The sequence below is a fragment of the Theropithecus gelada genome, chromosome 1 (assembly GCF_003255815.1).
Source record: "Theropithecus gelada isolate Dixy chromosome 1, Tgel_1.0, whole genome shotgun sequence".
Taxonomy (NCBI): domain Eukaryota; kingdom Metazoa; phylum Chordata; class Mammalia; order Primates; family Cercopithecidae; genus Theropithecus; species Theropithecus gelada.
In genome coordinates this window covers 63,821,639-63,848,439 of record NC_037668.1, presented here as the reverse complement: position 1 = coordinate 63,848,439, position 26,801 = coordinate 63,821,639, and the positions used below count along the sequence as shown (strand labels likewise).

The 26,801-nt window shown below is 51.8% G+C and overlaps 2 protein-coding genes across 8 annotated transcripts in view; one reads left to right on the top strand and one right to left on the bottom strand.

The window, feature by feature from the left end:
- Window positions 1–10,681, bottom strand: part of MAP7D1 (MAP7 domain containing 1) — a 26,609-nt gene extending 15,928 nt beyond the window's left edge. For all 3 annotated transcript variants that reach the window (XM_025380259.1, XM_025380276.1, XM_025380283.1), the window contains exon 1: window positions 10,202–10,681. In XM_025380259.1, the coding sequence (XP_025236044.1) occupies window positions 10,202–10,247 (46 nt within the window). In that variant the 5' untranslated portion in view covers window positions 10,248–10,681. The remainder of the gene's footprint in view (window positions 1–10,201) is intronic.
- On the top strand, window positions 10,602–26,801 carry TRAPPC3 (trafficking protein particle complex 3). Of its 5 annotated transcripts, none has more exons than XM_025380306.1 (5): window positions 10,602–10,763; window positions 23,239–23,336; window positions 23,586–23,685; window positions 25,402–25,584; window positions 26,051–26,801. In XM_025380306.1, coding segments are annotated over exons 2-5 (405 nt in total). In that variant the 5' UTR covers window positions 10,602–10,763; window positions 23,239–23,334; the 3' UTR covers window positions 26,171–26,801. The 5 variants fall into 5 exon arrangements, with proteins under 5 accessions (XP_025236091.1, XP_025236082.1, XP_025236074.1 ...); XM_025380297.1 differs by lacking the exon at window positions 10,602–10,763 and adding an exon at window positions 17,368–17,545; XM_025380289.1 differs by lacking the exon at window positions 10,602–10,763 and adding an exon at window positions 17,368–17,545 and having other exon boundaries at window positions 23,562–23,685.

Sequence of the window (26,801 nt, the reverse complement as noted above, 5' to 3'; positions counted from 1 at the left end):
CTCTGTCGCCCAGGCTGGAGTGCAGTGGCCGGATCTCAGCTCACTGCAAGCTCCGCCTCCCGGGTTCACGCCATTCTCCGGCCTCAGCCTCCCGAGTAGCTGGGACTACAGGCGCCCGCCACCTCGCCCGGCTAGTTTTTTGTATTTCTTAATAGAGACGGGGTTTCACCGTGTTAGCCAGGATGGTCTCGATCTCCTGACCTCGTGATCCGCCCGTCTCGGCCTCCCAAAGTGCTGGGATTACAGGCTTGAGCCACCGCGCCCGGCCCTCCTTCAGGTCTTTACTTTGATGTCACTTTTAAATGGAGTATTCCCTTCGCCCCTATTTAAAACTACAAACTGGGCTGGGTGCGGTGGCTCATGTCTGTAATCCCAGCACCTCGGGAGGCCAAGACAGGTGGATCACCTGAGGTTAGGAGTTCGAAACCAGCCTGGTAAACATGGCAAAACCCTATCTCTACTAAAAAATACAAAAATTAGCTGGATGTGGTAGCACGTACCTGTAATCCTAGCTACTTGGGAGGCTGACGCTGGTGAATCACTTGAACCCAAGAGGCGGAGGTTGCAGTGAGCTGAGATCCTGCCACTACACTCCAGCCTGGGCGACAGAGTGAGACTCTGTCTCAAAAAAAAAAAAAAAGCTACAAACTGCAGGCCTGGTGTGGTGGCTTATGCCTGTAATCCCAACACTTTGGGAGACCGAGACAGGAGGATCCCTTCAGGCCAGGAGTTTGAGATCAGCCTGGACAACACAGTGAGATTCCATCTCTAAAAAAATGTTTTTAATTACCCAGGCGTCATGACGTGTTGAAATAGAGATTGAGGTTACAGTGAACTATGATCATGGTGCTGTACTCCAGCCTGGGTGACAAAGCAAAACCCTGTCTCTTAAAAAAAAGAAAAAAGAAAATTTTAAATAAAATTAAATAAAGGTCAGGCAAGGTGGCTCACACCTGTAATCCCAGCAATTTGGGAGGCCAAGGTGAGAGGATCACTTAAGGCCAGGAGCTTGAGAACAGCCTAGGCAACACAGCGAGACCCTATCTCAACGAAAAAGTAAAAAACAGCTGGGCATGGTGGTGCACACCTGTAGTCTCAGCTACTCGGGAGGCTAAGGCAGGAGGATACCTTGAGCCCAGGAGTTTGAGGCTACAGTAAGCGATGACTGTACCACTGTATTCCAGCTTGGGCAACAGAGTAAGATGCTGTCTCAGAAAAAGAAAAAAAAATAAAACTACAAACTGCAGTTGAAGTCTCCCTCCCAGCTCCAACTGTAGATTTTTCTTTCCAAGTCTTCTTTTTCTCCATAGGCATTAACACCATTTTAACAGTCTCCCACTGCTACAATATAATCTCTAGAGGGCACAAATTTTTGCCTGTTTTGTTAGCTGGTCTATCTCTAGGGCCAACAGAGCCTGGCACATAGGTGCTCCATAACCATCTGCTGAAGGAAGAAATGAATGAACTCCACCCAGGCTGATACCGTCACCACCATCATCGCTCTCACCTGGATGACTACAAAGTCCTCTCACTGCTCGCCTGTACCCATTCCCACTGTCTGCTCCACTGAGCAGCCACAGCAAATACAAATCTGATCATGGTACTCTTTGCCACTTGAAACTTGCCAGTGGCTTCCTCTTCTTGAACTCACCCTACTAGTCCAGTATAGTCCGAAGTCCCTGACTCCCTCCCCTTACTTCTTGGATCTCCTACCCTGCTCCCCGCTTGCTCTCTGAACTCCATCCACACTGACCTTCCTTTAATGCTGATGACCATCCACACTCCCTCCTGCCACAGGGCCTTTGCACATACTCTCCCTCTTTTCTTAGCTAACTCCTATTTGCCCTTCATATGTTAGTTCAGTCATCACTTACTCATGGAAGCTTTCCTTGGCTTCTCTGATTAGGATAAATTCCCTTGTTTTATATAGCCATGGCCTCATGTACCTCTGCAACACTGTCACTGTTATGATTTTAAACTTCCTTGCATGGTTTTTCCCTTATTGTCAGCCTCCTCCTAGAAGGTGAGGGAGACCCACAAGAGCTGGCCATCTCTACTTTGCTCACTGCCTCATCGCCAGCAGCTACCACAGTGCCAAGTACATGGAGACAGTCATAAAATAGTTGAATAAACAGTACAGCACAAATAAAGTGCTATACTATGAGGCTGCCCTAGCCTAAAGCAAGTGCATATAGAAGATTTTTACTCTATTAATAAAGAGTAGATCCGGGCTGGGTGCAGTGGCTCATGCCTGTAATCCCAGCACTTTGGGAGGCCAAGGCGAGCAGATTGTTTGAGCCCAGGAGTTCAGAGACAGTCTGGGCAAATGGCAAAACCCCATGTCTGCTAAAAATACAAAAATTAGCTGGGCGTGGTTGTGCACACGTGTGGTCCCAGCTACTTGGGGAGGCTGAGAGAAGGATCCCTTGAACCCAGAGGTGGAGGCCGCAGTGATCTGAGATTGCACCACTGCACTCCAGCCTGGGTGACAGAATCAGACCCTGTCTCAAAAAAAAAAAAAAAAGTATAGATCTATGTGGCAACTTATTGCAAAAAGATAAACATTTGAAGAGAAGCAAAACAACTCCATCTCAATAGTGTTTGGACAGCTTCCTGGACTAAGCCACACAGGTAGAAGTTAATAAAAATAATAATGAGTGTTTACTCCAGCAGCTCAACAAGAAAAACATCTCAAGAGGCAAACAAGAAGTTTGGAACTCCTCTTGTGACCTGGCACACTGTTGACCCCGAATACAAATATTTTCTTCACAATTATGCCAACCCTGATGAAATGTCATTGGGACAGTGTTATGTGGAGCAAATCACATTAAGCCAATTAACTCCTTGGTTAGTTATCTATACAGTACGGTTAATCTATATATGATCATTCTCGTTTTTAACCATCAAATATGATCCTTCGGCTACTTAATTTTATCTTATTTTTGGTCTATGCCAGATTGTGAGGTTTTGCCACTGTCGGTTTTATTTTGCTACACTAATATCTACCAGAAGTATTTGTTAAGAACGAGATAAGACACAAATAATTTGTATTTATTTCTTGGCGCAAAGGGCATTAGCGGGGCAAAGGTGCAGTGGTGGGTTGCATTGTAGGGTCAAAAAGTCCTGTCTTCCTAAGAGCTCCAAGAAGGGCTGTGCCTGGGGTCTGCAGAAAGATCAGGGCCAAGTCCCTCAGAGAGACTCTCACATGTCTCAGAATACTAACACCCCATCTCCACCCTCTGGGAGCTGGCACTCCTTTCCTTTTGTCTCTCCCTCCTCCCACCCCAACAACTCTTGCTGGGCCAAATATTCCTCTCACAATACTGATAACTCAGTCTAGCTGTTCTGTTTGCCTGCCACCCCCTGCCCCATCAGTGTGAGAGCTTATCAAGAGAAGAAACTCAGTCTAAGTCCTTTTTGCAGCCCCAGAGTCTTATACAGGACCTGTCTGGCACAGAGTGGGAGTTCTGTGTCTGTTTAATGAATGTCCGATGGGTGGGTGGGTGGCTGGGCATGTAGATGTGTGGGTGGGGGTACTGTAGAAAGCTACCTAGCTAGTGTGTATTTAGACCCTCAAGCTGCTCCAAAGTTTAGTCTCTCTAAACACTAAATGTCATGTTCATCTCAGAGCCTGCATGTCCTCAGCCAGTTTCCAGGCCCAAACTAATTTACTGAAGCTCTAACATGAACCAAGCACTTTCCCTTATCTCATGTGATTCTGATGACAATCCTAAAAGGATAGTTCTATGATGGCTCCCATTTCACAGGTGAGATAACTTACTTAGATTAAGTGGATTGTGCATGTCAGTGTCAGAGGTAGGATTTGAATCCAGAGTTGTCCGATGACAAAACCCTCAAAACCCTTATGTCATGCTATTTCTGGTGGGCGGGTCACATCACCCCGCCCTGAAGCTCCTGCGTGTTCTCTGAAGAAGGAAGTGATTCCGTGGTTCCCCCAGGGAGACTTCCCCTACAAAAGTCAAGGGTGCAGGTGGGGCAAGCAGGCACTGAGCTCAGAGCACAGGAATGTAGGGAAGGCAGGCTCCTGCCCAGGCTGGCTCCCAGGAGGCGGGAAGTGAGGTGGGGGAGAGCAGCCCACCTCCAAGGGCAGCGCAAGGGAGTGCCTGGGTGAGGGCTGGTTGTGGGGTGGGGGGTGCACAGACAGCACCTCAGGCAGGAAGCATGGGAGAGGCATGAGGCCGAGAGAAGACAGAACAGAGATCAGCACCTCTAGCAAGAGCCCTCCTGGCCCTCACACAGATTCCTAGGTGACAACACTAGAGCAGGTGAAGACAGAGAGGCAGGCAGAGGGCAGAGACACACGGGGAGACAGACATGTGCACACAACAGAGACAGACACCAGACAATGTAAACAGGGCCTGCACAATGGCAAGAGACAAGACACATTCTTCTCTCTCTCTCTCTCACACACACACTCTCACACACACACACTCACACACACATACATACACACACACATGCAGAGGAAACAGACTTACTGGGATTCAAAACTCTACATAGGTAAGGCCGGGTGCGGTGGCTCACGCCTGTAATCCCAGCACTTTGGGAGGCTGAGGCGGACGGATCACGAGGTCAGGAGATCAAGACCATCCTGGCTAACACGGTGAAACCCCGTCTCTACTAAAAAATACAAAAAATTAGCCGGGAGTGGTGGCGGGCGCCTGTAGTCCCAGCTACTCGGGAGGCTGAGGCAGGAGAATGGCGTGAACCCGGGAGGCGGAGCTTGCAGTAAGCGGAGATCGCGCCACTGCACCCCTGCCTGGGCGACAGAGCGAGACTCCATCTCAAAAACAAAAAAGCAAAAAAACCAAAAAACCAAACAACAACAACAACAAACAAAAAACTCTACACATATCTGAGACACACAGACATACCCACACAAGTACAGGGCCAGGTACCTCCTCTAAGGCACAGACAAAGCCTCAGAGACACATACAGCACACAGAGACACAAAGTCCGTGGAATATGTATACCGCATCATCCAGGTCACTTCTGCTCCTTCTGAGCAAATTATTTCCCTGGGCCCAGAGAAAGTCCAATTAACGAGAGTAACAGCTAATGCTTTTGTCAGGCACAGCTAAATACGTTAAACTCATTAGTTCATTTAATCTTTGCCACAATCCTATGAGGTAGATATTATTACCCCATTTTACAAACGAGGAAACAGACTCAGAGATTAAGACACTTGCTTAAGCTCCACAGCTAGTGAGTAGCAAAGCTGGGGTTTGCACCCGATCAGCGTGACTGTCTTTACTCTGCCTGCATCCCAGTGGGGACAGCCTCCTGGGTTTCCTCTCCTGGAGAGATCTGGGCGGGGAGAATAGGAGGTCGGTAGAAAGGACAAACTCTGGGGAATGCCGAATTGTGGGACCGGGAGAGGAGGTACCCTTAGGGGCAGCATTATCCCTGGCCTGGACAGAGCTAAGCCAGTTCCGAGAGGGAGTGCCCTGGCGGGGGGCAGCCTGCTCCAGCAGTTGGGCAGTGGGGCACTGGGACCAGGCCACCGGCTTCTGGGGGTGATAAAGCCGGGAACCCAACTGAGACTACAGATCTGAAGGAGCTCTCTGGCCCGGCTGGCGGCCATTGTTCCCAGCCTCCAATCAGGAGCACCCACTTCCTGTTATTTTAGGCGGCAGGAAATGACCCCATCCCGCAGCCTGGGCCCCACCACATCCCTCCCTCAGCCCCAGCAGGGCTGCCGAGGCGCTGAAGACAGAGGCCCAACCTCAGGCCAAGGCCTGGAGATGCCCCTCAGCTGGACTATTACCACTACCTGGGTCCAGGGCCTTCCTCCTGGTTCAACTGCTTAGGCTTCAACCTGGCAGGCTTCCCAGAGGACCCAGGGCTCTGCTGGGGCTACCTCTGCCTGCCAGAGAAAAGATTATGGGGTCCCCAAGATCAAGATGCCCACACAGGCCAGTCATGGGAGGGAAGCAGGCCAGACCTTGTCACTGGCTGGCTTAGCCATAATTCAGCTTAGAGGTTTGGGGCACAGACTTCAGAGTCAGATGGATTTGAGTTCAAATCCTGCCTCTGCCAGTTGCTAGCTGTGTGAATTTAGGCAAGTGACTTCAGGCAAGTGACTTCATCTTCCTGAGTCTCATCTGTAAAATGGGGATAATGCTAGTCCCTACTCATGGGACTGTGGTGAGGAACAAATGAGACAATGCCCGTGACATGCTGAGCATTGTGCCTGGCACAGAGAAGGCCCTTAATGAGTAGGAGATAATAAGTCAGAGATAATTAATGGGAAATAACTTGGTTCACCGGGGAGTCTCTAGCTGGCTCACATCATCTCTTACAACTGCTGAGGAGCGCTAGTAAGGGCAGCAATACCATGTTCCCTACACCCTCCCAGGCTCTCTGCTCCCCTCAGGGCAGAGCTGCAGCTGAGAAGTGGTGGAGGAAACACTGAAGGCTGTGCCCCTGGGTGCCAGGCAGAGCTACCACCAGCCAACAAAGCTGCATTATCTGGGCCTGGCTAGTTGGCTCCCTTACTAGCCCCAAGGCCCAGCAGGGACCTAAGGACGTGGGTCCTAGCTGCCTGTGGCCTAACTTCCAGCCTGGGTCAGACGTGAGACCTGACCTGATGGCCCTCAAGTATGGCCATTCTAGTCTGGACCCGGCTTTCAGTCCCTTCCCTCAGCCCTTGCCCACTAGCCTGTTGGGAAAGGGGACCTGCGTTGGCCTAGTGTCCCTTCCACCTCATTTGCATATGCATGACTGCACATTAGGGGCTCATTAGAGGCCTCATTATTGGGCCCACCAGCCCAAGAAGGGACTAGGAAGCTGTCATTGGGAGGTGCCAGCCAGCTGGCTGCTGGATGTATGGCCAAAGCCCCCGTGCCAGTCTTACCAATGTCTATTCGTCCTTTCAGATCCACCTCAAATGCTGCCTCCTCCGTGAAGCCTTCCACAAGCACAGCCCACTGCACCCTATCACCATTATACCTGGTTCCCTGCAGTGAACACATCTGCCTCCCTGGCCAGGTTAAGACCTCCCCAAGGGTCAAAACTCCATCTGATTCACTTCTCTGCCATCCACATAGACTGCACTGAGCTGGCATACGGTGGGGCATCAGCATGGGTGTGCTAGATAGCCGGCTGCACCTGTTTCTTGGGTCTTCTCTCCTATTCCCAGTGTCCTACTTCAGGTATGGGGCCCCTCTGATCCCTGGATACACCCTAGCTCATGTCTGCCTAGAACTCCCCTCTCCCCTGCCTTCTTGTCCTATACTTACCTCCTATAATTCTAATCAATCACATCTCAGGCTTCTGACGGAATTAAAAATAACAACAGAAAACAAATAGCTAGGCCAGGCATGGTGGCTCATGCCTGTAATCCCCACACTTTGGGAGGTCAAGGCGGGAAGATCACGAGGTCAGGAGTTAGAGACCAGCCTGGCCAACATGGCGAAACCCCATCTCTAGTAAAAATACAAAAATTAGCCGGGCGCGGAGGCAGGTGCCTGTAATCCCAGCTACTCGGGAGGCTGAGGCAGGAGAATCGCTTGAACCCGGGAGGCGGAGGTTGCAGATAGCCGAGATCGTGCCACTGCACTCCAGCCTGGGTGACAAGAGCAAGACTCTGTCTCAAAATAAATAAATAAATAAATAACAAATAGCTAGCACTTACTGAGCACTAACTATGTGCCAGGACCTAGCCTAAGTTTTTCTGTGTTCATCTAATTTAATGATGCCAATGTCTCTATGAGATAATTTCTAGCATTATTCTCATTTTACAGATGGGCAAACTTAAGACTTAGGTTAAGCAACTTACTGAGATCACGCAGAGGTAAGTTACAAAGTGGAGACTTAAACTGTTTGATTCCAGAATCTACGCTCTTAAACAAATTGACTCCCAATTCCTGCTCCCACCCTCCTCTATATTTCATACCTCCCTGCTGGCACCGGTTGCCGGAGCATAACCACAATAATGGTAATAACACTTTACTGCAGGTGTCTGGTGTCTGCGTGCCAGATTCCTTGAGTTACATCATCTCTAACCCTCACATTAACCCCACAAGATTGACAATACTGCCCCTATTTTCCAGGGGCAGAAACCGTGGCTCCAGGAGGTAAGTCACTTGCTCCAGTCCAGTAGCCGGTACATGGCTAACTGGGATTTCCATCCAGGTTTTCTGACCTGAAAGTGGGCCCCACACTTGTCCTCTACCCCATGCCACCCTCTGTTACTGCTCAGTGTCCAAGTGTAAAAAGGAACTCAAAGGGAGCAGGGATCGTGTCACATGCTCTCGGAGTGTCAGGCCCATGCCTCAGACTATCACAGGGCACATGCTGTGAGCACATTTACTCCCACAAAGCCCCATAGAGGACTCCTGTCACCTTTGACTATTCTGTGTGGGGAACCGCCACTATCCTGATCCAGGTTCTCATGTGACTCCATCTAGATCCCTGTGTATAGAAGAGTCCTCCCAATGCATGAAGCCTATATGCAGTCCCCCCACCGGCCCCTGACCCAGCCCTCCCCCTCAACCCAGCCTCCCCACTGCCCCCGTAGAGCCAAGCATCTCACCCATGCTCTCATATTCAGTCTAGGCATCCTACCCAAGTATCCTAATTATAAAGTAGCCACAGCTCAGGCTCTCTGTATCCCAGTCACCACCCCCATTCAGGCCCCCAACTATACACCAGTGCCAGAGGCCCTCAGGTGCAGAGGGCCAGTAAGCTGAGGTTGGACTCAGGCTGGGCCTCCCTGGGTGTCCCCTCTCAGGCTCAGCCAAACCGGGACAGACCCAGCCACCCTTGTTTCCAGCCCAGCCTACAAGCCTCCTGAAACCCACCAGTCTGATGGTAGCCTCCCCTCCGCATTCTCCTAGATTCCACACCCAGACAGTCCCCTAGAAGCATCCTTGCTGGCATGGGGAGGAGCCCATCCACAGCCCATCAGCCCTACCTTATCCTGGGCTCCCTCGGCACCCACACACTGTTTCATCCTGGGCCCACACCCCAAGGGGCAGGGAGGTGACAGGATTAGGCTCAGGACTCCATGGAGGTGTGGGGATGGAGCCACCTCCCCCCTGAGTCAATGGGAACAGGACTTGGGTCCTCAGTAATCATGTTCTTCCCTCCCCTTCCAGGAAGAAAGAGAAATCGCCTCCTTCCAAAACCAAGCCCAACCAGAAACCTGTCCCCACCCCCTCATCAGCTGCTCCCAGATCCGAATGGGATTTGCAGAAGTCCTGAGCACTGGTGGTTGGTGGGGTGAGCGGTGCGGGGGGGAGCTTTGGTGGTCTGAGGTGTGGGCAGAAAGAGAAAAAGAGTAAGCGGGGAGGTCTCAAAGCCTCAGGTTGGGGAATGATGTGGCAGGTCCAGGGAGTGCCGGCTTGGAGCCTTTACCTCATTCTCTAGTGAGAGATTCCGGCCCAGAGAGGCTGGGAAGGAGGGCAGGCAGGAGAAGCAGATTTACTTCTGTCCCCCTCCTCCCCGAATCGGGCTGGGTGGGCTCCAGAGTGGGCAGGGCTGCAGGGGAGGCGGCCCACTCCCCAGCTCCCGCCCTCGCCCCAAACAATGCCGCCTCCCCCTCCCCCTCGCCTTTATCCGGCGGGTTACTTGGCAGCCGCGGCTAGAGACCTCCCTCTCCCCTCCCCTCCCTGCTTTCCCCTCCCCGCCGGCCCGCAGCAGCAACAGGCCCTTTGCGCGGCAGCTGGACGGATGGGGTGGGGGCGAGGTCTGGGCCAGGGCGTGAGGGTACGGGCACTAAGGCCGAGGCGTCGGTATGCAGGGCCCAGGCCTGAGAATCTGGACCCCCGACACACTCAGGCTGGGGTCACATGTGCCACGGGGGATGGGGAAGGGGACGGAAGCCCTAGCTCGGTAGAAGAGGATCTTCAGGGCCCGGGGTGGATCGGGAAGGGATGTGGGGGCGGGGAAGCTGAGATGGCACTAAGCTGGGGCAGAAGGGTCACCCCAGCAACTCCTGCGCGGGGTCCCCGCGGTTCCCGACGCCCGATGCGTCCGGCACCCGGGGTGGGGGAGGGGGCAGCTGTCAGAGGATGCATCGGGAGCCGCCGCTGCCGCAGCCTTTATTTTTAAACTACCAAGTGGTCAGAGGGCGCGGCGGCAGAGGGGTCCCCGCCCAGCCGGCCGGCCTCATCCTCGGCCGCCCCGCAGCCCCTCCATCTACCCCCATCTCGCCTCCGCGTGGCTCCCGGCATACCTGGGGGTGCGCCCGCCCCCAGCTCCGCACGCGGGCCGCTCTCCATGGCTGCGGCGTCACTGGGGGTCTCGGGGTCTCAGCGGCGGCGGCGGCGGCGGCCAGCGGCCAGGACAGGGGTCCCGCGGCGCATCACGCCCGACCCGGCAAGCAACAACTCGGAGGCGGGGGCGCTCCGGGGAAGGTCGAGGCAGGTGGCCCGCGAGGCTCGGAGGTGCCGGTTGCCCAGGGTCTCTCGGCTGCGGCCGCGATCCCGTTCCCTGCCCGGCGCCGGCCCAGTCCCGGCCTCGGTCCAACCCTATTGTACCGCCCGGGCTGGGCCTGGCCTCTCGCTGGCGCGTACCAAGTTCGACGCGGGGGAGTCCGCCCCAGCAGCGCCCCGGGACCCAGCCCCTCGCGCCCGCGCCGTCCGCGCCGCCCCCGCCCCGGAGCCCCGCGCCCGCAGCCTTCCGGCGCCTCTTCCACGGCCACGGCCGAGCGGGCGCCACGGCTCCAGGAGTTCGCCGCGCCAGATGCCTCCCCCTGCGTCCGCGCCTTGGTACGCGCCGCAGCGCCAGAGGACTATGTAGGGAGCGCTCGGGTGACTCACCCGCCGCGGGGACTGGGGGAGAGGGGGAGCAGGGCTGGGACTCCCCTTTCCCACCCTGGAGTTTGGGGGCTCTGGCGCTGGGGCTGAGAGGGCAGCTTCGAGTCCAAATTCTTTCTCAAACCCACCTAAACCAAAGCGGCCCGGGGGACGTCGGGAGGCATGAAGGAGAGTCACAAGGAGGCCCCTGAAAGGGCTTCGCTTTCTCTCGCCTGCTGATGGCTGGGCTGGGGAGAGGTCCTGGAGCCTTGCTGCCGCCCTTGCTCCGGCATCCTGGGCTTGTGTCTTCCCTGCTCCTCTGGGGTAATTACAGCCCTGCGCAGCTGCCTTACCCAGGTCTCTAATCTGCTGGGTCCCTCCCGGCTCCAAACTGGGTGGTCCTAGCCCTGAACCTCCCCCACCCCCACCAGACGACCCCGCCAATCACCCCAGAAGGATTTTCTCCCCGTGGTCTGTCGATGAGGGGGTGGCGACCCCCTCCAGAATCCACTCCCTAAAGTAGCCCTTCTTCCCAGCCCTCCAGAGTGGACTCCCAGCCCCCTTGTTGGTGCCAGCTGAGGTGAGGGCTTCAAGCCAAGCCAGGCCCAGCCCGGGGCAGAGTGGGGAGCTTGCTGGGAAGGTGGATGGATGATGGTGCTGCTGCAGGGACTTGGGTTGGTGGGGAGGAGGAGGGGCAGCTGGGCCCTGCGCACCCTGGCCCTGCCCTTTGTCCTGACTTCTAGAAGGTCAGTTCTCTAGTTCTTCATTGTCCAGAGATTAGGCCCAGTGAGATACTGTCCCCCTTGCCCCCCTTCCCGCCAGTGCCTCCTTCCTTTTAGCAGCTCCAGAAAGCGGCCATTTGGAGGGATAGAGTGGGAAACAAAAGCGTCACCAGCTCAGGCAACCTGGGAGCAGCCTGTCCTGGGATGTGTGCATACCCGGGGGCTTGGACACTCTTGGGAAGGTCTGGGAAGGGAATAGTGTCCCTTCTGGCCCAAAAACATTAGAAAAGGATGATGATAGAAGGGCGGCAACTGGAGCCGGCAACCTTGAGCTAGTGACTTAACTTTTCTAAAATCTAATTTGCTTTCCTACAAAATCAGAAAAATAATAGTGCCATGAGGTATCTTGGGGGTCTTTGTAAAGATTAAATAAGGCAATGGAAATGAAGTGCTGAGCACAGAACCTGGCATCTAGGAAGTGCTCAGTAAATAAGTATAATGGTGATGAAGGCATTGATGAGTAAAAGTGGAAGGACGAGAAGCAGATCCCGCATCTTTGTGTCAGTCATCTTATCTGCAGGGTGGAGGGACTGCGGGGATGTTGGAGTTCATGACAGTCCTTTGTGAGGTCAGAGGCCTCACAGCCTGCCTCTTCCAAAGCTGGACAGGCCAGACCTGACCCAGGCAGTGGCCAGACAGCAGAATTCAGGAACACGTATGGGGAGAGCCCTCTGGGATGGTTCTTCTCCCACCTCCCACCCCTTGTCTTGAGATTACTGCAGGGATGAAGATAGATGGATGGATGGATGGATGGGAGTAGTGAGATACCCACCATTGGCTACGGTTCAAGAATAGTGTCTGGCTGTGGTGGCTCACACTGTAATCCCAGCAATTTGGGAAGCCAAGGTGAGAGGATTGCTTGAAGTCAGGAGTTCGAGATCAGGCTGGCCAACATGGTGAAACCCTGTCTCTACCTAAAATACAAAAGTTAGCCAGGTGTGGTGGTGTGCACCTGTAATCCCAGCTACTCCAGAGGCTGAGGCAGGAGAATCGCTTGAACCTCGGAGGCGGAGGTTGCAGTGAGCCAAGATCGTGCCACTGCGCTCCAGCCTGGGCAACAGAATGAGACCCTGCCACAACAAAACAAACAAACAGCCAAACAAACAAAAAGAATAGTGGAGGCGGAAATGGCAGCTAAAAATGAACAGATAGGTCAGGGACAGCCCACGCAGGAGGACTTGAATGCCAAATGGCTTGGAAATGAGCATGGGGAGCTATTGAAGATCATGAGGGTTTTCAGTAGAGGAAGGGAGAGCAGACTTTAGAACTGGAAATCTATTGTCTTCGAGATTGACTGTGGGGAGCTCACTAAAAAGAGACAGCGCGTGGTATTAGCCTACGTCAGGGGTTCTCAACCAAGGGTAATTTTGCCCCCCAGGAGACATTTAGCCATGTTTAGAGACACATGGCGGTGTGGGGAGGGTGTGTCTGTAAACATGGCAGCTACTGCGTAGAAGCCAGGGATACTGCTTACCATCCTACATTGTGTAGGACCATCCTCACAATAAGGAATTCTCAGGTGCAAAATGTCAGTAGTGCTAAGGTTGAGGAACCCTTCCCTAGCCTGAGGGTGAGGCACTCATAATATGTTGATTCTGGAGACCAGCAGAGCATCTGGGAGTTTGGCAGCTTAAATGACAGTTCTCCTGGCCAGACCGGAAGACTTCCTGCACTGCTGACAAGTCCATGGGGAGTGCGGGAAGGATGGCTGAGGGGGTGTCTGGAGAGCACCCATTTTCCGTGATTGAGACAGTCGGTGGACAGAGAAAGTGGACTCCTCTCCATTCTCCTCCTCACTGGCCAGGATCCCTGGTGGATCCCAGGCCCCAGCAACCAAGAGGGTTAAGAGTGGACGTCTCTCTGAGTTTGGGGCTAGGTGACGCTGCATGGGGCACCACAAATATTAGACATCCCAGAGAAGGAGCAAGTTGGGTACTTGTTGAAACCCTAACATAAGAGGCTGAAGTCCCAACAGCATTCTCTGCAGTCTTTGCGCGAGGGACAGGGACCTCTGGACCAGGGCAGTCTCCTCAGGGCAGGAGGAGATTGTGGCCCAGGGCAGTCTCCTCCTTCTGCATGGAAACAGGCATGAGTGAGCTGTTCCTTTCCCTTTGGAAGGCCGACGCAGGCGGATTGCTTGAGCTCAGGAGTTCGAGACCAGCCTGGGCAACGTGGTGAAATCCATCAAAAATATAAAAAAGTCTCCATCAAAAATACAAAAAATTAACCAGGCATGGTGGTGCGTGCCTGTAGTCTGAACTACTCAGGAGGCTGAGGTGGGAGGATCACTTGAGCCCAGGAGATCAAGGCTGCAATAAGCCATGTTTGTACCACTGCACTCCAGCCTGGATGACAGAGACCTTGTCTGAAAAAAGAGAGAGAAAAAAAAATATTAAAAAAAAGAGTATAATAGAAAAATTTTTGGCCAGGCGGCGTGGCTCATGCCTGTAATCCCAGCACCTTAGGAGGTGAAGGTGGGCAGATGACCTGAGGTCAGGAGTTTATGACCAACCTGGCCAACATGTCGAAACCCAGTCTCTACCAAAAATACAAAAACATTAGCCAAGCGTGGTGGCACATGCCTGTAGTCCCAGCTGCTCAGGAGGCTGAGGCAGGAGAATCACTTGAACTTGGGAGGCGGAGGTTGCAGTGAGCCAAGATCACACCACTACCACTGCACTCCAGCCTGGGCAACAGAGCAAGACTCTCTCCAAAAAAAAAAAAAAGGAGAAAAAAAAAAAAGAAAAAGAAATATGTTTCCATCCTGTTTCCCCTAGGGGAAGAAAGGCAAGGGCATTTTCAGCCTCCTAGGTTTGGTGGGGCAGGATCCAGGATGAACCTGATGGAGAGGTGAAGGAAATCACAGGGGGAGTTAACAAAGTTACAAATCTCATGACTGAGGCCCTGGATGCTGCTCCCACACCCACAGAGTACTGCAGGAAGTGGGAGGGGCCTCACAGTGGGGGCAGAGAGAATAGGCATCACATTCTCACTCCCACCCCAGCCTCAAGGCACTGCCCCAGCCTCAAGGGACTGCAGCAACAAGGGGTCTCTAACCAGCACCGGCCTTCCTGGGGGGCCACAGCCTCCGGGGCCCACTCCCTGGGGCTGGTGATGCCAACTGCCCCTCTCCCTCCAGCTCTTGGGGAGGCGGGGAACTCAGATACAGGACTAAATAGGTTCAACCCTTTGGGTTCCTAGGAGAGAGTCTTTGTCTAGAGCCCCTGATAGGAACAGAAAGCTATCCCTTGTGTTGTTTTCTAGGGAGAAGGAGAAGAGGGTGGCCAGGGGACATCTGGTGTTCCTCAATGTCCTGGCCTCTAGAGGTTGTAGGGAGGGTTTGGGATTTGGGAATGATGGAAACCGTAGGGAGAATCCTTGGAACAGCTGTCTAAGGAGTTTTTTTTTTTTTTTTTTTTTTTTTTTTGAGACGGAGTCTCGCGCTGTCGCCCAGGCTGGAGTGCAGTGGCGCGATCTCGGCTCACTGCAAGCTCCGCCTCCCGGGTTCACGCCATTCTCCTGCCTCAGCCTCCCGAGTAGCTGGGAGTACAGGCGCCCGCCACCGCGCCCGGCTAATTTTTTGTATTTTTAGTAGAGACGGGGTTTCACTGTGGTCTCGATCTCCTGACCTTGTGATCCGCCCGCCTCGGCCTCCCAAAGTGCTGGGATTACAGGCGTGAGCCACCGCGCCCGGCTTTTTTTTTTTTTTTTTAAGACAAGGTTTCAGTTCTGTCACCCAGGCTGGAATGCAGTAGTGCAAACATGGCTCACTGCAGCCTCCACCTCCTGGGTTCAAGCAGTCTTCCCACCTTAGCCTTCCTAGTAGCTGGGGACCACAGGTGCACGCCACAATGCTCAGCTCGTTTTTTTTTTTTTTTTTTTTAATAATTTTTATTTATTTTTGTTAGTAAAGAAACAAAAGAGTGACTATTTCATAACGAACAGCCTTTTTAAAAATTATTTTTTATGGAGATGGGGGTCTCACTATGTTGCCCAGGCTGGTCTCAAACTCCTGGGCTACAGTGTTCCTCCTGCCTTTGCCTCCCAGTATGCTGGGGTTACTGGCATGAGCCACTGTGCTCAGCCTAAGAAGCCTTTAAGAACCCATCTGAGTGAGGAGGGGATCATATAGATCAACCTGAGATGGCCCCCACCCCCACTGTTAATTCAGGACTAATGACATTGCAAGTCCCAAAGAGGAAGAGACGCCAAGTGGAGGAATCCCAGGCAGAGAGAGGCAAAATCTCAGAGGCTGTTGGACAGGCAGGGAAAGGCTCCACCTCCAGTCTCTCTAGAACCGCCCTGCTTGACAGCAGGCAGGGTGGGGTCGGGTGGCTGGCCGTGAGTATGACTCAGGTTTCTGTGGGCAGCCAAGGGCAGCCGGCAGGGAGGAGCCCAGACCGACAGACAGGCTGGCCAACTGCAGCTTTCACCTCAGCTGTCCTCTCTCCTGGGAATGCAGAGGCCTCTTCTCAAGATGAGCTGGCCCTTGGGGGCTAGTTGACCCCTGCTTTCCTCCCCCAACCCCAACCAACCCTCAAGTTCCTTCCCAGAGACCTCGGCCCTTGGCTCCTTCCCCTGTGGCATTACACAGGATGGAGAGTGAGGGGTCACTGCCTCTAGGGAGAAAACAGAATGTCTGGGGAAAGGGGTATAATAATGATTGGTCCTGCAACCTGAGGGAGGGACTGGGGGAACCCTGGGCACCAGCTTGCAGCCTGAGCAGCCCCCCCAGCCCTCCCTAGCCTGGCTGGCTCATGTCTGGACAGGCTGGTTGTCGCGGTGAGGGCTAGGGGCCAGAATGCAGCTGCTACAGTCAGGCTACCAGGCCTAAGTGAACAGAGAGTGCTCAGGGACCCCCCAGCCCAGCTTTCTCAGAGTTGATCAGCTGAGAGACCGCTGGAGCTGAAACCAAAGAGCTGTGGTCAAGGACTGTAGACTTCCCCTTGGTGATGGGTGAGGGTTCAGCCAGCACATTCCCTTCGTGTTTCTGGGGCCTGTTTGTTGGCTTGTTTTTAGAGGGTGGCTGGAAGGGAATACACGTTTATTTTATGCCTTTTATGCGCCCAAGTGCTGGGCATGCGTGGCTCACCAATCTTTACAACAACTGAGAAAGATTCAGCAACTTGCCTAAAATGGCAAAGCTGGGATTAGAACTCAGAACTGACGGCCACGACAGTTAGTGATCTTTGTTTCCTGGGAACCAGGCAGTGTAGCTGTTCTAGGGGGATGGAGGGGGAGAAAGTGACTTGAACTTTATCTAAAAGACTGGATATTCCATCACGAAGCCACAGGTGGTAGAATGCAGATGCTGGCAGCATTTGGGGTTTGGGAACAGATGGCAGTCTGAAGAGAACGGCACTAGCGAAATGCTTGGCACATAGTAGGTCATTAAATATTTTTCTAATGAAGAAGCCAATTCTGTGTGAGTCATTGCTAGTTTTCTGGGACATCTTGGGAGCTTCTGGAGCTGAATCGCAACAGCGGAAGAAGCTAGCTCGAAAGAGGGACTTTCCAAGACCAACCCTGGCGAGAGCGGAATTTGCGGAGCATCATCTCTGAGCCGGGCGCGGGGGGAGGGAGTCCGGGGGAACCGTGTGGATTGCCCAGGATTACCGAAGGCTGCGGACGCCACCCAGTGGCTGGGATGCTGTCCAGGGCGAGCTGAGCTCTACCAGGCAGGCGCGCGCGGAGCACTCCGGGAGTGGTAGTTGACTGCGTTAAGAGGCGGTGCTGCCAAAGAGGCTATTGGGTGTTGTAGTCCGACGTTTGTTGGGCGGGAGTTACCCTCGTCGGCCGGACCACGAGTCCCGTGGTGCCCCGCGGCAGGCCGCGCAGGCGCAGTGAGTCAGTGCCGGTCAGTCCCTTGGGCTGAGGGGCAGCGGTTAGGCGGGAGGAGTCTGCAGGGGTCGCCGAGCTAACCCTTGGCTAGGAGAGTGGGGCGGGGCGGCCGGCACCATGTCCAGGCAGGCGAACCGTGGCACCGAGAGCAAGAAAATGGTAACTTGGAGCGCGTGACCTCGGCGGGCGGGGCGAAATTGAGGCATACAGGGAAGGGGCCCGGCCCCGAGCGCGAGGCGCGTTTGGAAAAGGGCCTTTTTGTGAGCTCTGGCGGGGGAAGCCTCTTGCTGGATCTCTCCAGGGCGTCCCAGGCAGGTTAGGGGACCGTCGGAGAAGTTCCGCGGAGGAGACCTCTTTCCCGTGGAGACCCCGCCCCCAAGGCCTGAGTGCCGCTGTGTCCTAAGCCAACAACGACGACGGTAATAAATACCAGTAACTGCCACTTACTGTTCTCTTACTGTGTGTTAGGCACCGGGCCACGCACGTTACATGCATTCCAGTATCTCAGTTAATCTGCAGAGTAGCCCGTATCAGATGGATAACATGATTGCCGTTTTTACAGCTTGGAGAGCTTACGTAATTTGCTCACATTTACACCTGGAAAGTTAGGACTTGGACCCGTGTTTAACTCCAAAGCTAGTGCTTCATACTGTTAGGCTATACTCTTAGGCTATAGTGACTCGCACTGTGGCGTGGGTATTGTGAGAGATGTTCAGTTACTGGTCATGCCAGAAAGGAACGTTTTATTCAATGAAATAAGAGATGGGCCAGAGTAAGCAGTGAGTGGTGCGCTTTATGGAGTGGGTGGCTCCCTTCTTTCCCGGGGAATAGTTGGACACCATATGGTCCTATAAAGTTGGACTAGGGGCTGGGGCTGCAGACTTAGGTCATTTTTCATTTTTTCTCCCCCGTCCCATCCCCAGACGAAGTCTCTCTCTGTCACCCAGGCTGTAGTGCGGTGGCACTAACTTGGCTCACTGCAACCTGCCAGGTTCAAGCAGTTCTCCTGCCTCAGCCTCCCGAGTAGCTGGGATTACAGGTGCCCACGACCACGCCTGGTTAATTTTTGTATTTTTAGTAGAGATGGGGTTTCACCATGTTGGCCAGGCTGGTCTCGAACTCCTGACCTCAGGTGATCCGCCTTCCTCGGCCTCCCAAAGTGCTGGGATTACAGGCGTGAGCCACCTCGCCCAGCCAATTTTTGTATTTTTAGTTGAGATGGGGTTTCACCATATTGGCCAGCCTGGTCTCGAACTCGTGGTGATCTGCCTGCCTGTTCGGACTCCCAGAGTGCTGGGATTACAGGGTGAGCCACCGCCCGCGCCGGCCAAAAGATGAGAATATTTTGTTAGGAAACAATGTCAGGTTAGGGGAAACACATGGACCTTGATTGGAATTCTGACTTGATAGATCTTCAATTTCTTTATCTATAAAATGGGGATAGTAACGTCTACCTAATATTACATGGGGTGGTGTAAAATGTGAGGGGTGTGGTAAATGTTTCCTTCTCCTTTTCCTGTGAGATGAGCAGAGGTCTTCCTGGTTAGTTTTCGTAGTTTGCTCTCATTTTATCCATTTTTTAAACCTGAAATCAATATTGAAATCTTTTAACAAAAACCTGCAGACTCTACCCCCAACTCCCAGTATTCTTCGTTTCAGTGAAGTAAGGTAATTAGGGAGGGGCAGCAGCATACTCCTGCCCTCAAGGCTCTTGGAACTCCCTTCCTCTAGATAGTCACCTGGCCCACTCCTGGCTTCATTCATAGTTACTTACATGTCACCTCCTTTGAGAGACCTTTCCTCCTGGTTACCTAATTCTCTAACCTCTAACTCTATGCTGATTGTCTTCATAGCACTGTTTAATTTTAAATTTTAATATGATTTACCCAGGCTGGAGTGCAGTGGCATGATCGGGGCTCATCCAGCCTGACCTCCAGAGTTCAAGCAATCCTCCCACCTCAGCCTCCCAAGTAGCTGGTACTATAGGTGTGCACCACCATGCCTGGCTAATGTTTTTTGTTTTTTTTTTTTTTTAGCTAGGGGTCTCCCTGTGTTGCTCTGGTTGGTCTCGAGGTCTCAAACTTCTAGGTTCAAGCAATCCCTCCAGCTCCGCCTCACAAATTACTGGGATTGCATTTGTGTTCCATTTAAGCTTTCCAAGACCTAAATTGTTTTGTTTTGTGTTTTGAGGCAGTCTTGCTCTGTCACCTAGGCTGGAGTGCAGTGGCCCGATCTCAGCTCACTGCAACCTCCACCTCCCAGGTTCAAAAGATTCTCCTGCCTCAGCCTCCCAGATAGCTAGGATTACAGGCACCCACCACTACGCCTGGCTGATTTTTGTATTCCTAGGTTGGTCTCAAACTCCTGACCTCAAGTGATCTGCCCACCTCAGCCTCTCAAATTGCTGGGATTACAGGTCTGAGCCACTGCACCCAGCCTTCTTTTTTAGCATTGATTTATTAAAATGAAAGTACACTCCACGAAGCAGGAGCAGGATTGAGCAAACGGCTCAAGAGCCACCTAAATTGTTAATATGCCCAAGTAACTAGATTTTAGTCTGTGCAAACAGAAACAGCCCTTTTGTCCAATAAACTTTTCCTCAGCCCCAACTATATGCAGAGCTCTGTGCTAGATGCTGTGGGAGATGCAAGGATGAAGTCCTAGTCCCTAACTTTGAGAAGCACATACTCTGTGAGGGAGACAGAAATGTATACCATATATACTGTGTATCTTCTAGCAGTGGAAAAATGAAAAGAAATGTATGCCATACAGAGGTATAGTACCGGCTGCACCTGAGTTCTAGTTTCACCACTTACTTGCTGTGTTACCTTGGGCAAGTTTGTTCATTATTCTAGCATCAGCTTCGTCATCTTTTTTTTTTTTTTTTTTTAAATAAAGGAAGTAGGCCGGGTGCGGTGGCTCACGCCTGTAACCCAGCACTTTGGGAGGCTGAGGCGTGTGGATCACGAGGTCAAGAGACTCGAGACCATCCTGGCCAACATGGTGAAACACTGTCTCTACTAAAAATAGACAAATTAGCTGGGTGTGGTGGCACACACCTGTAGTTCCAGCTACTCGGGAGGCTGAGGAAGGAGAATGGTGTGAACCTGGGAGGTGGAGCTCGCAGGGAGCCAAGATGGCGCCACTGCACTCCAGCCTGGGCAACAGAGCGAGACTCTGTCTCCAAAAAAAAAACAACCTCCTTAAGGAGATTTGACATTTTGTTTGGGGCACTGACTGGAAGAAAGGCCTCCTGAAAACTGTCAAGTGGTGTCTCACCTGAGTGTAGAGCTGGTTTCATTTACTTTGTTCATGTTGTACCTGAAGTAGTTGGAGATCATGTTAGCATAGCTGCTATAAATCCTGTGGTTTCTTGTCTGCAAAGCACATTCAAGTCCATTATCTTACTAGATCCTACCAACAGCCCTGTGAATGGCATGGCAGATTTTACTGTTTTACTGTTACTTTTTTTGAGTTAGAAGATTGAGGCTTAGCCCAGTGAATTGATTTACCTAAGTATTCACAGCTGTTAAGCAGCAAGTCCAGACTCCGAATCAGGCTTTCAGGATCTTGCTGTGTCGTCCAGGCTGGAATGCAGTGGTGTAATCACAGTTCACTGCAGCCTTGACTTCTTAGGCTCAAGCCATCCTCTCACCTCAGCCTCCTGAGTAGCTGGGACTACAGGCATGGGCCACCACATCCAGCTAATTTGTTCTATTTTTTTTTTTTTTTTTTTTTTTGAGAGGGAGTCTTGCGCTGTCGCCCAGGCTGGAGTGCTGTGGCCGGATCTCAGCTCACTGCAAGCTCCGCCTCCCGGGTTTGCGCCATTCTCCTGCCTCAGCCTCCCGAGTAGCTGGGACGACAGGCGCCCACCACCTCGCCCGGCTATTTTTTTGTATTTTTTAGTAGAGACGGGGTTTCACTGTGTTAGTCAGGATGGTCTCGATCTCCTGACCTCGTGATCCGCCCGTCTCGGCCTCCCAAAGTGCTGGGATTACAGGCTTAAGCCACCGCGCCCGGCCCTTGTTTTGTTTTTTTGGAGACAGAGTCTCGCTCTGTTGCCCGGGCTGGAGTGCAGTGCTGTGATCTCAGCTCACTGCAAGCTCCGCCTCCCGGGTTTACGCCATTCTCCTGCCTCAGCCTCCCGAGTAGCTGGACTACAGGCACCTGCTACCTCGCCTGGCTAGTTTTTTGTATTTTTTAGTAGAGACGGGGTTTCACTGTGTTAGCCAGGATGGTCTCGATCTCCTGACCTCGTGATCCACCTGTCTCAACCTCCCAAAGTTCTGGGATTACAGGCTTGAGCCACCGTGCCCAGCCCTTGGGCACATTCTTTAACCATTCTGGGTCTCAGTTTCCTCATCTCTAAAGTGGGATTAATTCTTGCCTTTCCTAGATTACTGTGTTATCATGGGATAGATAATGAGATACAAGTAGAATGCAGTATTTAAGCAAAAGGCATTCAAATTGTTATTCTTGTAATGCCCCCATCATCAGGTCATGGGGATGGCATGAGGAGCATTGGGTTCTGAGAGCCTGGGCTTTTATATTTCTTACACTTTCTTCCCCAGAAAACTTGAAGAGAGGAAGCTTCTTTGCTTCGAATCTGACAAGGTTCTTTGCTTCAAATCTGACAAGCCTCCATTCAGAAGGAAGTCAGTGGGTGGTTATCCTGATTTTTCAGCCTTATTTCTGAGTTAATCCATTGGTCCAGATGTGCTGTTAATATGTTTCTTGCTTTAACCCTGATAATACCTTTCACCCTGCCTGCTGCTTTCATTCTGTGGTCTTGGTATTTGTCACTCATTTCACCTTCTACATTGATTTCTTGGTAGATAGGTGACAGAATTTTTTTTTTTTTTTTTTGAGACAGAGTCTCGCTCTGTCGCCCAGGCTGCAGTGCAGTGGTGCGATTTCGGCTCACTGCAAGCTCTGCCTCCCGGGTTCACGCCATTCTCCTGCCTCAGCCTCCCGAGTAGCTGGAACTACAGGTGCCCGCCACCACGCCCAGCTAATTTTTTGTATTTTTAGTAGAGACGGGGTTTCAGCGTGTTAGCCAGGATGGTCTCAGTCTCCTGACCTTGTCATCTACCCGCCTCGGCCTCCCAAAGTGCTGGTATTGCAAGCATGAGCCACTGCTCCCAGCCCCAGAATTCTTCATCTGAGAAAGGGTTTCTGTGATTTTAGCTGCTATTGTAATAGGAACCAGTTGATTCTGAAGAGTCACCTCTTTTCCTGGAAATATTTTGGCTGTGCGTTAAGAGGAACATTCTTTTCTCCCATGCTGGTGACTTTGGAAAGGGGTTGTCATCAGGGTGATGAACTTGATCTGGGACTTCCTTCCTTCCCCATAGACTGGGCCCCGGGTCCTCTGTTTCTCCTGGGAGGGGCCTTGGGAGTGCAGTTTACTCTAGGCCAGGACATTCTAAGACATGTGGAAGCCATTGGTCACATCTGCCAGCCACAGAGATGAGTTTGTAAATGTCTGTTTCAGTGTTTCACAGCTTCTAGTGAATGACTGTTGCTCCCATACCAGATTCTGGTGACCTGACCTGAGGTTTGACAGCTGTGGTGGAGACTTGGGTTGACTGAAGCCTACCTTGGTGTGTTGGAAGAGTGATTGCTTAGTGCGTGAGGTGCCTTTTACAGCCCATTTTGCAGTAGTTCTGGCTGCAGCCCTGCCACTTTGACCTTGTGGGCCAGATTTTCTGGCTCCTCCGTTGGGATGATGTTCTTTTCCTCTAGACACACTTAGAGGGAATCCTGACAGTTGCATCAAGGCTGATACAGACTCTCACCACACTTTCTCTTTTGTGCTACTTGGTCCCAACTGCCTTTTGAATCTCTTTTAGAGCTCTGAGCTCTTCACCCTGACCTATGGTGCTCTGGTCACCCAGCTATGCAAGGACTATGAAAATGATGAAGATGTGAATAAACAGCTGGACAAAATGTGAGTGAGCTCCTTCACAGGAGAGACAGAAATGGGGCCTCCCAGCACATTGAGTCTACATTGTCCTTTAGAGCTTAAAACAGGGTTCTCTGTCTTTCTCAGCCAACATTTTGGGTACATTTCTCACTAAACTCATTTACTGGGATGTTTTTGAGATTATCCCCATTTTCCCTTTACTACCAACAACCTTATGTTCAAACAAAAGACATTTAGACTCCATCATAGTCTCTTCTCTAACTTCCTTCCCAGGGGCTTTAACATTGGAGTCCGGCTGATTGAAGATTTCTTGGCTCGGTCAAATGTCGGGAGGTGCCATGACTTTCGGGAAACTGCGGATGTCATTGCCAAGGTCATTATTCTGGGCCACCTGTCCATGCTGAAGAATTGCTGCTGGAAGGCACTGCTTACCACTCTTTCTAGCTCCCTTAGAGAGCCTTTAATCTCCCAAAAGACTGGCTAGGCAGCTCTTTGGGTCAAAAAAGCGTTCCAGGTCATTAAGGAATAGCATAGATTATTTAATCCCCATGGATTAAAGCCCCACTGAAATAAAAGCCTGAGCTTTTCCACTGTGAAGGTGTAGCAGAGTAGCATGGGGGCAAAGAATACAGACTTGATCGGGCATGGTAGCTCATGCCTGTAATCCCAGCACTTTGGGAGGCCAAGGCGGGTGGTTCATGAGGTCAGGAGTTCAAGACCAGTCTGGCCAAAATGGTGAAACCCCGTCTCTACTAAAAATACAAAAATTTGCTGGGCGTGGTGGCAGGTGCCTGTAATCCCAGCTACTCGGGAGGCTGAGGCAGAGAATTGCTTGAACCCAGGAGGTGGAGGTTGTAGTGAGCCAAAATCAGGTCACTGCACTCAAGTCTGGGTGACAGAGCGAGACTCCGTCTCAAAAAAAAAAAAAAAAAAGAATACAGACTCACAAACCTGGCTTCAGTACTTACTAGTTATGTGTTTTTAGGTAAGTTATTTTAAATTTCTTTAATTACCAGTGACCTCATCTTTTTTTTTTTTTTTTTTACTGAGTCTTGCTCTTGTTGCCTGGACTAGAGTGCAATGGCATGATCTCGGCTCACCGCAACCTCCGCCCCCTGGGTTCAAGCAATTCTCCTGGCTCAGCCTCCCGAGTAGCTGGGATTACAGGCATGCACCACCATGCCTGGCTAATTTTAATTTTGTATTTTGGGTAGAGACAGGGTTTCGCCGTGTTGGTCAGGCTGGTGTCGAACTTCCAGCCTCAGGTGATCTGCCCACCTTGGCCTCCCAGAGTACTGGGATTACAGGCATGAACCACCGCACCTGGCACCAGTTACCTAATCTTTAACGTGAAGAAAATAAGAGCTACCCACAGGGCTGTTTTAAGGCGTAAGTCAATAATGGACATGAACATTTAGGTTAAATGCTAGTGTTTAGCATAGTGTTGTGCATATAGTAAATGTTTACTATTACTAGTGTTAGTGCTGTCTGTTACAGTATTAATAAATGACATAGCACCCATAACTTTGTGGTGTCAGTTACCTGAAGGTGGTCTTTCTGTTGTAAGCTTGCTGGCCATACCCAAATCCTAAAGAGGATTGACAGTGGAGAGAGCTTTGTGAGAGTTTGGAATTAGGAGGGCGGATAGGGTAGGACTTTTTCTCTGCCCAGTAATGTGTTTTCACTTTTAAGAAGGTACATTCAGGGAGCACAGACAGAGGACAGGGAAGTGGGTTAGGGGCCTCTGCACTCAGGCAGCCACGGTGTCGGAAGACTAGTGCTCCCTTCCACTGAGAAGTACAGGCAGACAGTGAGTGAGTTGTTGCTTACTTGTATGATGCCTAAGAAAGAAAAATATTTTTGGGAAAACAAAATAAAGCGACAGCCAAAATTGTATGATGCCGTGAAGGAGAGGCGTGCAGCATCACGTAAGATGCTTCTCCTTTGTTGCCCTGAGTGTCCAAAGCGTCATCTTGCGGAGGCCACAGGTTTGTTCCTGAGCCACTTCCCCTTTTCCAGTTCTGTCACCTTCCCAGTGGTACAGTTCCTGCTGGTCTTCCCTAAAGCGCTGTTTTGTGTCCCCTGACAGGTGGCGTTCAAGATGTACTTGGGCATCACTCCAAGCATTACTAATTGGAGCCCAGCTGGTGATGAATTCTCCCTCATTTTGGAAAATAACCCCTTGGTGGACTTTGTGGAACTTCCTGATAACCACTCATCCCTTATTTATTCCAATCTCTTGTGTGGGGTATTGCGGGGAGCTTTGGAGATGGTGAGTGCAGCTCTTTATCTTCTGGGACACCTGAAATGCAATAGGGACTTGATAAGTGAATGAATGAAAGAGAGAAAATTCAGGGCTTTGGCTCACCCCAGCACTTTACTGTCTAAGATGGTGAGTCTGCTGAGGTAGGATCCAAGTTGGACATCTTTACATGGTGATGCTCCTCCATACCAGGCTGGAAGGTGGTGCTGTCAGTCCCCAAAGCCCAGGAACATCCATTCTCAGATAGGCTTATTTGGTGACAGTCTCTTTCTTGGGTATTCTTTGCTAAGTTTCTCCTTAAGGGTTGGAGCCATTGTCTTATGCAACAGAACATTGGCGCTGTCAATCCTGTCCTTGTGGGAAACCAGCCCCGCTTTTTTGGCTGCCGTGGATGAGTCAGTTATGCCCCATCCCCACTGGTTCCCTAGAGGCCGTGGCCAGGCAGTTACCCCTTCATTTTCTCCCTATCCCCCAGGTCCAGATGGCTGTGGAGGCAAAGTTTGTCCAGGACACCCTGAAAGGAGACGGTGTGACAGAAATCCGGATGAGATTCATCAGGCGGATTGAGGACAATCTTCCAGCTGGAGAGGAGTAACCATCCCTAGGACTCGAGGATAGCCAGCAGAAGCACTGTTGGAATCAGCAGGCCTCTGTGCTCCCTCTGCCCTCCAGAACTCAGTGACTCTTGAACATGGATGTTACATATTCTTATAACCTGTTTCCATTCTCCATTCAAATAAAGAGCAGACTGTGGTACAGTCCATTTACCCCATGTGTGCACATTCAGGAGCGACAGTCTCTGCTCCCTTTCCCTTGAGAGGGGCCAGATGTAATCACCCTTTGTTGGACTAGAAAGAGCTCAAACCTTTTACATTCCTGTTTGAATTTTTCCAAAGCAAAACCCACTTTGACCCCATTAAGAGGCAAGCCTGGCACAGCTATCCCTGGGCCTTTAAAAAGCCATTTGCCTCAAATGGCTGTAGGGTTGTGGGGTGGAGGGAGGAAGGGCTGGGAGGGAGTGGGGAGGGGCTGCTAGCTGTAGTGTGACACACTGTAGTGCTTGCAGGAAAGGAGCCAGTCATGCCGGAAACACTGACTTCTGGGAAGCCACCCAGCTCTCATTCCTCCCTGCTGTTCGGAGGCAACATCTCCTCGTTTTTACAGAGGGCACATCCTTTTTTCTTACAAATTCTTCAATAAAGACACATTCTTGAGTGAAATCCCAA

Excerpts from the sequence above, each read along its gene's own strand:
- TRAPPC3 (XM_025380289.1), top strand. The coding sequence starts at position 17,504 with ATGTCCAGGCAGGCGAACCGTGGCACCGAGAGCAAGAAAATG. Across the intron at positions 23,337-23,561 it reads AATAAACAGCTGGACAAAAT|TCTCTTCTCTAACTTCCTTC; the intron begins GTGAGTGAGCTC and ends ACTCCATCATAG. Across the intron at positions 25,585-26,050 it reads TGCGGGGAGCTTTGGAGATG|GTCCAGATGGCTGTGGAGGC; the intron begins GTGAGTGCAGCT and ends CCTATCCCCCAG.